The 9053-nt window shown below is 42.5% G+C and overlaps 1 protein-coding gene across 1 annotated transcript in view; it reads right to left on the bottom strand.

Annotated features, from left to right (window-relative positions):
• The window catches only part of LOC101855453 (solute carrier family 46 member 3), a 26517-nt gene extending 18349 nt beyond the window's left edge, over nucleotides 1–8168 (bottom strand). Inside the window, exons 1-5 of the mRNA XM_013079454.2 lie at nucleotides 8049–8168; nucleotides 5781–6369; nucleotides 4467–4660; nucleotides 3080–3279; nucleotides 1712–1902 (exon numbers count right to left, since the gene is read on the bottom strand). Coding sequence (XP_012934908.1) covers nucleotides 1712–1902; nucleotides 3080–3279; nucleotides 4467–4660; nucleotides 5781–6369; nucleotides 8049–8056 — 1182 coding nt within the window. The 5' untranslated portion in view covers nucleotides 8057–8168. The remainder of the gene's footprint in view (nucleotides 1–1711; nucleotides 1903–3079; nucleotides 3280–4466; nucleotides 4661–5780; nucleotides 6370–8048) is intronic.
• Between the last annotated feature and the right edge of the window lie 885 nt (nucleotides 8169–9053).

The raw sequence follows: 9053 nt of genomic DNA, 5'->3' as shown, positions 1-9053 counted from the left end.
CCCCCTTCCCAAGAGCACTTGCAACACAATAATATGGTCATAGAAGTGCCGAAGATTAGAGGTGTATACAGTGCTGGCTATCTATAGCAAGGGGGAAAGTACGACAGACAGACAGAAACTACAGAGGGAAAGTAAAGAAGTAGGATTGTATAACAACAGCGCCCTCCAACCACCCATGAGAACAATAGTAACACAGACAAAGAAGTAAGACAGATCAGGCCAGACCACCCAAGAAATACTCGTAGTCATTGACGATTATGGCGGTATGGCGTGCAGAAAAATGGTAAGGAAAGCAGCACTCCAGACGGAACCCTGTCCAAAAATAAGGCTGCAAAAGCTGTTAAAAGTCAACCTTGCGCACCAGCCACCAGGCATAGGATTACAAGTCAATGAACCTTACATCACGTGAGGGGAGCCACTTTGCTTACATTACTCATTGCCATGCGGCATGCGGTGATGACGTTCTCGGACCATGGCCTATATTTGCAACTGCTGGCGAATAAACTCTTGTTTTGGTTATAGTATTACCAAAGATTCCCAACTGTTCAGTAGAGAATCTTTGGTATAATGGCACTTGCAACACAAATTAGGTCATACCGGAAGATTATAGATGTTACGAGAGGAAAGTAACACAAAAAAAGAGACATAAAGACGACAAATCATGTTTGATAGGAAAGAAGAAAGCAGACAAAATCAGAGCCCCGCCAACCACACGAAAAAAAAAACTTGATTAAAAAAGAAACGTTTTGGGTTTTTTGTGTGTGTTTTTATTTGGGGAGGGGGTGACGGGGTACCTGCCAATGTGGATAAAAAATAAAAATGCATCCAGAAAAAAATACATGTTAAAGTAAGTGTTTCTGACACCCCCATCGACTTGGAACGAGGAGGAGACGGCTGTCGTCTCACATCGACAAATAAGAACGTTTGTTTGCCAATATCACCGAATATGCACGCCCTCAGACCTTGAACCCACACTTTGTGATGCCAACCTCGGGACAGCAGAGACAGTTGATGGTATTATTATCCATGTTCTTGGCTGGCCTCAGAGAGAGAGGGGGGGGGAGAGAGAGCTCGCCTTTGAAGGGGTTGCACCTTCTGCAGACGAAGCAGTGGGTCTATTTATATCCCCCCGACCCACTGGGGGTATTGGTAAATGAAGATTGAGCACCTCAGTAAACGCCAGTTGCAGCGAGTACCGCTGTGAATGACAATTGCAGTAAGAACCATAGTAATCAATTGAATATCTGTATGTTATAGCCCATCACACTGAGTACTTAAATAATAGCCAGTTGTCATGAGCTCATCAGTAGAGGTCAACCTTTCATTTTTCATCCACTTTTTAGTCCCTAAAGTAAAGAAACAATCGAAACTGTCTGAGACTGCCACCCACTATCGAGGAGAAAGGAGACCACCTTATACAGAGTCATTTTAATGTAAAAAATACACAAGGGAAATAGGAAGTGGCAGTCGTTTGTGCAGGTAATTGTCTTATACTTGTAGCCGTTAGAACAGGTCCAACTGTAATTTCAATGATACAAGAACAAGACACTGTGACCACACCATAGACCTATTTACAGTGTCATTATAATCTAAAAAATACAAAATGGTGGAAATGGGAAGTGGCCACAGTTTGTTCAGGGGATTGTGTTATACGGGTGGCCATTAGCGCAGGTAATTTCAACGCCACAAGAACAAGACGCGGCTACCATACCGAAGCAATGACCATGGTGTAGGATCTGCTCTTGCTCTCCCCTGTGTTGTCGGCCAGGTACATGTAGAGAGCCATGAACATGGCCACCATGCTCCCACAAGCTCCGCTCACCGCTACGCCGATGTACAGGAAGTTGATGTTCAGGTGCCAGTAGGCCACGGAGCAGGTGACTGCCACTCGCACCGCAAAACCTGGTACAATAGGAGAGATAACATAGCCATAGGACTTTTCTTCAGGAGAGAGAACATAGCCATAGGACTTTTCTTTTAAAAATGAAGGTGTTTTTTACGTCATCATTGACACAATTTAGATCATTTAAGAGGCAGGCTTCCGGCCCTGACTGCGACAACCAACCCAGGGTGAGAGGGATACAACATCCTAGTAGAAAGACTAAGATGCACAATAAAAACTATCCTCATTCGGGAATCGAACAGGGGTCTCCTTGAAGCGACCATAAAGTGTCTAACCGCTCCACCACAGATATACTGCATAGGATTTAGTGGCCAAGCATTTCGCCTTGTATGTCATTGTACACCACTTATTAGGTCAGGTGTTTAGGATCTCTCCATGTTGATCACCAGAATCAAAACCCCATAGTATTCCATTAAAACAATACAAGTGTGTTTCTTCAACATGATTGATGCTCATTATAAGAACAGCGTTAATATTGAAAGAAATCAGGCTACCACACAACTGTTACCTGTATTTTTTCTATGATGTCCATGTGATGAGCATATCACTCACACTAGGGGAGTTTAAAATTTCATTGTCACAAGCAAGTGTAATTTTTCCTTATCTTTAGAACTCTTAAGTCAGAAAAGAACAAATAATCCCAGTACCGGCATACATTGTATTCAATTCAGTAATGCATAAAACGTGCTGACTGTACGTTTCTGAAAAAATGGAGTAACTGACCATGGACAGCCCAAAGCCTATCAGCCCACCAATTATGTTCCATCTTCTACGCTTTGTCATATTTTCATCACCAGTATCCTCCCTGCGTGAACCCTGGGTTAAAAGAATAACAATTAACAACAGAATTGCCAGTCAAAGATTAAGGCAAATCAGCAAGATAACAGTAACATTTCTTTTAGTAAGAGTTTTACGGCACTTGCAACTCAATTAGGTTATATAAGTGCCAAAGAATAGGTTGTCAGGACAGGGAGGAACTCTGCTTGATCCTGTTTTACAGGCTGAAAAAAATCAAATTTTTGTAACATTTTTTCTGGAAGAGCTTCTAGATTTCTACTGAGATCTAGCACCGACATGATGAAGGACAAATATTCTAAAAGTCAATGCCTTCATCTCCATAACTTTTCATCTGCAACATGACAAAATAAATCAGCCACATCTCCAAAAATGAGTTACCTGCTGCGGGTATTATGAAGAGCATTCTCCTGCCCAACTTGTTTGAAAAAGCCCCCATGAAAATGCAGCTGAAGAAGGCGGGCACCAGGAGCACTATCAAGGACCATGACATGAACGACGAGGCCTCTGACTGAGCACGGTCTAAGTCCGAGCCTGAGAATGCTGAGTTGTTCTGACCTGACGCACATGGGTGTAGGGCACTGGGGACAGAAAAAGTAACACACCAAATAATTCCTTATAAACCACCAGCAGTGGCATGAAGTAAGACACAAAAAGAGATGACAAGAGTAAATCTTTTTAAAAAATAATACATTTTTTAATATTCACTACTTTTAAGAATACATCCTACCGTAGGTATTTGTGATCTGTAGAGACCAAAAGAGGGAGTGAATAGTTCACCAGGATACCGTTAACAAAACTACTGAAGAGCTATATAAACATGTCACATATTCCGCAATAAGTTGCTATCCTAAAAACATATTTTCAAACCCATTTTCCTCAGAAGAGTACAGAAGCATTAAAGCAAAGCATCAACAGTAGTCAACTACATGGGGTACTAAACCCAAAACTAGCTTCCAGTCTTATCTGTTACAAGCTACCAAAACATGTGACCAAATTCATGTTGGTTAAAAGCATGATTAATGCTTACAATAATTAATTAGAATAGTCATAAAGATAGTTCAAATGTCAAACCATGTTACGTTAGACACAATTAACTGTTTTTTACTATTTATCTCATTTGACAAAAGAGTTCACCCGTATCGTATAGCGTTTGTGCTGCAAGTACAATCTAGAAACACACTAAATGTACTTTCAATACGGCAGTTTGCGGTTAGGGTACCTTAAAAGAGGAAAGAGATCCATAAAACAGCAACAAACGTCATTTTCTTTCTCACAAAACCAGCAAAACTAAGCTAGGTCAAATAACCATAACTCAAGCCTCTTAAATCTATACAAGTTAAAGTACAACGCACTCAAGCAGTGGTCCTAAACAAGACTACCAGCAACTTGGGGAACAATCTACATCCCTTTGATGTGGACAAATCATTTAGGTTTGGTGGGCAGTCAAAGTACCTACCGTCGCCTGAGTACAACAATTCTGAACCCACACTATGTATATGTCAAAAAACACTTTTTTTGCTTTTTTCGACTAAATATAACGTTGCGGATTTTGGGTCAAATTTTAGACATGTAGCTCAATAAACATCACCAGTGCAACATTCCGACTTTAATTTTTAACAAACATTGTTAAATGAATTGACAAAGTTTTTTCTGTCTCCTGTAAAATTTTGTTTTCATGGGATACTGGGTTGTTGTACTTGGGCAACGCAATGTTAGTTCAGTACAGTACATTGTTGGCTCCACTCATTCTGACAGAAGTACTTACTGTGATGAATTGATGGAAGAGAAGTTGGTCCCCATGATGTCTTCTTTGAAGCGTAAGTAGATCCATTGACTGTACGTTTCTGAAAACATGGAGTAACTGACCATGGACAGCCCAAAGCCTATCAGCGCACCAATTATGTTCCATCTTCTACGCTTTGTCACATTTTCATTACCAGCATCCTCCCTGCGTGAACCCTGGGTTAAAAGAAAAACAACAACAGAATGCCCAGTCAAAGATTAAAGCAAATCAGCGAGATAACAGTAACATTTCTTTTGGTAAAAATAAGAGTTTTACGGCACTTGCAAATCAATAAGGTTATATAAGTGCCAAAGAACAGATGGGTTACAAGAGAGTGAGTAACATACACAAAAAAGGAGGAGAGATAAGGACGATAGATGTCTGATAGGAAAGAAGGAGCAAACCACACCAGAGCGCCCATCAACCACCCACCGTTACATTTCTTAAATAACCATTATGGGCAAAAGCACAAAGACAGGCAGACACTGCAGCGGACATCACTCTGGGAGCATTTGTCTTCACCAGACACTGACAAATGGCAGACACTGACCACAATTCCTGACTGAGATAAGATATCAACTTTAGACCTCATGTTCGAGGTCAGTTCAAGATGCATGAACGGCAGCAAAATGTACTTTGCATGTGGTTTATAGCTTTATATGCTCAAAAGCTACCGGATTAAGAACAACAACAGCAGCAGCATATAATTTATCTCTTAGTGGCAATATTTGTTCATACTTTAAAGCACCTTTCCAGTGTCTCTTAGTTTTAGTAAGAGTCTTATGGCGCTCACAACTGCATAAGGTTATATGAGCGCTTCCACAGTCTACCACCAGTAACTTTTTGTTATTATCATGTATTTGACAAGCACCAAAAGTGAGACAATAATTTCACGTATATACATGTATAATGACAATCTGTTTTTGAAAACTTGATGTGAAGAATTGGCATTGCTCGATGCAACACAAACTGTAAAAATAAACTGAAAAATAAGGGATGATGATACACAAAAAAATCACAGCATGCATGCAGCCAGCGTGACCTATAGAGCACTTCATGGAGCTGGACAAAAGGTCAAAGAGCCTTGTATGATATTAACACAAATTTTAACATCCGTGAAAAATTGTGCCACTCCCCCCCCCCTTCCCCCGACCCCCCAAAAAAGAAGAAAAAGGGAAAGAGAAACATAATAATGCGTAATGGAGGGGGGGTGAAGAAGAAGTGGGGTGGGGAGGGGGTAAAACCAAAGCTAAAAGCACATTCTCACCTCCCATACGTAGTAGACAACTCACTCACCGATGGATTCCGAGAGCTCCTCAACAGTGGCTCAAACTCCCTGCTGAAAAAGCTGTCCTCTTCATATTCACGTTCAATGCCTCTGAACATAAGAATCGGACCGGACCCTTCATAAAGCCTGGGGATCTGCTCTCTGCCCGTGTTGTTGATGGCAGTTGGTGGATTCTCGCGGCTTGATGAGCTTGTGAAGCTGCCATTTTGCAGTCCAGTGTTCGACCATCTCCTCTCCGCATCTGCTGCTAACCACGCCAGGGCACATTCTCGTACGCTTCTGTTTCGAGCGTCAGGGAAATCTCCCTCTTCCCGCTCCGTGCACGTGCTCTGATTGCGGCGTCTTTCTAAATGACTCCTTCTTGGTGTGTGTGAGGGGTTTCTCCTCGATGTTCTTAAGGCACGTTGTCTGGATGTGTCTGGAGTGGAACTCCTCGATGTTCTAGCAGCACTTTGTCTGGATGTGTCTGGAGTGGAACTCCTCGATGTTCTAGCAGCACTTCGTCTGGAGGTGTTTGAAACGCTTCTCCTCGTGGTGGCATTCGAAGGTGACCCTGAGCTGCCCTCAGGGGAAGTTTGCTGCAATCTAACGGGAGTTCTAAAACCAAAAATCAAATGTCAAACACATACTTCAGTTTACAAACACTTATGAAATAAACATTTCATTTCAACATCACTTTTGTGTTATTCAATTGAGAAAAACCCATCAGACCACCATCTGTAGCATTATAACATTAGGGCAATATCAAACAGTGATGTCAACGACCGATTGACCAGGGCATGAATTATTGCTCAAGTGTTCCTTACCAAGGCAAGTTTGGGGTTGTTTTAGGACCTCATCCCAATCACATTGAGAAAGGGACTTTCAATAAAATTCAAAGAGTTCTCTTAAATTACCTTCACAATGTTACAAACATAACAGAATAAAAATGCAAAATCGACCAAAAATGTCATCTTTCTTTTACATGAAAAGAACATTGACCTCCATTTATCCGTGTACAAAAGTCGGTTTACATTGAGGCACACCTAAATTCAAAGCGTAAAATATAAGTATGTGCAAAAATTGCACATGTCAGTTGCGTCGAGTGGCCATGTTTGAGCTAAGGTGAACATAACGCATTCAGGGACATACTACGTGTACCCAGTTACCAGCCGTCAGGTGAAATGGTATATATGTTTAACCCCGAAACGATCGAGCCGAATGGGAATTTCGAGTAAAGTACCTTTCCCAAGGACACAATGTCGGACCGAGCAGAGGCTCGAACCCCCCAACCCGCAATCTCAAGATTACTGGTTCAGCAGCCTGTCCACTAGGCTTCCTACGCCCCACCAGTCGTTATGAAATCAATGAAACCTGACACCCGTTCACCCTAGACATGGAAACGTTGCATGGCTAAGGATAAGTTAAAGATGGGACAAAACCTGGATCAGTAAGTGAAAGCTTGTCCAAGACAGACCGAGAAGGAAACCGCTTGTCCGTGGCCTATACCCTGCCAGGGGTGAAGGACACTGATGTTCGCCTAGTCGCCACAGCATTCAACTTCCACTATCTCACCGCCCCTTACAACTCCGCGAGTTCTTCAAAGGGTTATATCGATCGGTTATAAATATTTTATAACCACCATAGACACACTTCAGATCAATCACGAGGCGAGTTGCTTCGACCTTGTCTGGTCAGTCAGGCCTATCCCAGACCAGGGTGGGAAACGGCATCTTGGAAAGCAGATAGAGGTACTACTTTAACGTCAAGTTACACTACCCACATGCGAATAGAACTCACGTCCTTCGCATTCAAGGTGAAGAGTTTAACTAATAATAATAATAATAATAATAATAATAATAATAATAATAATAATAATAATTATTGTTATCCCATACGAGTATAAGCGTAGCGCTTGAGCAACAGACGCCAAAAAATATAAAAGGATGGGTTTTTAAAAAACGGGGGCTAACTGACGCTTCGTTGCTGAAGGAGGAGACAGAACCACGATCCAACTCCCATGCAGAACGTGCGTCATAACATGGACAAGTTTCTCCCATTTCCCCTAGCCACTAGTTTTCTTTGCGTCAACTTGAGGCGCATCAACTACATGTATACAACAATGATTTAGAAGAGCTGCCCAAGTTTTGGAGGTCGCGAGTCGGGCGATCGATTTGTGCCATGATAGTCGCTTTGCGCCCCCAATCTGGCAAGCCCCGCCTACCAAACCGAACCGGACCGAACCGATCGTGGGCACTGGGTATAACGAGCACCCAGTATAAGATTGACAGGCTTACCTTGGCATGGCGAACCACGGAAGAGACACCGACTCAGACCCCGGCTTTGGTAGGAACAAGGAAAACGTGTAAGGGGAAGGCAGGAGTACCAATCTGTGGACTGAAACCAAAGAGACACAAAGTGTTAATGATATTGTAAAAAACAACAGATTTTTAAAAAATCGAACAAGCTCACTTTTAGTGGAGAGTTCACTTTTTGGTAAGTGTTTTACGGCGCTCGCAACTGCATAAGGTCATAATAATATGAGCGCGCGGGACACACCAAACATTTTCAGTTGATAGGAAATTTTGAATTTTGACCGGATGGCGGCCGAAGTCCACGGGATCTTTGACGTGCGCAACTTGCACACGGGACCTCCGAGATTTTTCACCCTTGTCCGAGAAGGCTAGGTGTAGATCTTACCTACCATAAGATCACGGGTGTGGCTGAAAGACAGCAGTAAGAAGGAGCCAAGGAGTATGAGTAGAAAGGCTGTAGAAAGAGTCAGGAGCCCAGAGGAGGGGGCAAAGGGGGTGAGGGGGAGGGGGCAGAAAGTGGAGACGAAAGCAGACTACAGAACATTGTTAGAGAGCAGGAAAGGATGTGAAAGGAGAAAGTTTTAGAGAAAAATGTTTCCGTCGGTATCCTGATTCGAATCCCGGGCCTATTGAATGAAAGGCGAACACCTACCTCTAGGCCACGAGAGCCCCCCGCCGAAGATTAGCAGTGTTACAAAAGAGTAACAACAAACAAAAAGAAAGATGTTTAATTGGAAAGAATGGGCAAACCACACCAGAGCACCCACCATCCACCCACGCGGAGACTTTAAAAAATCAGGCACGACTTACGAGTGTGACTTACGATAGATCGCCAACTATACCGACATCAAAAATCCAACAGAAGCCGCATTATTTATTTATATTTATTTATGTGTGCAATGCTGGTTCCTTGTCTTCAAAGCTATATCTGGTACGTTTGTTATAAAACCACGGGTCTATGATGGCTTTTCAGCCAGGAACGGTATC

Source organism: Aplysia californica, unplaced genomic scaffold (genome assembly GCF_000002075.1).
Source record: "Aplysia californica isolate F4 #8 unplaced genomic scaffold, AplCal3.0 scaffold00003, whole genome shotgun sequence".
Taxonomy (NCBI): domain Eukaryota; kingdom Metazoa; phylum Mollusca; class Gastropoda; order Aplysiida; family Aplysiidae; genus Aplysia; species Aplysia californica.
The sequence above is the reverse complement of the archived record's forward strand: the minus strand, read 5'-3'. Positions and strand labels throughout refer to the sequence as shown.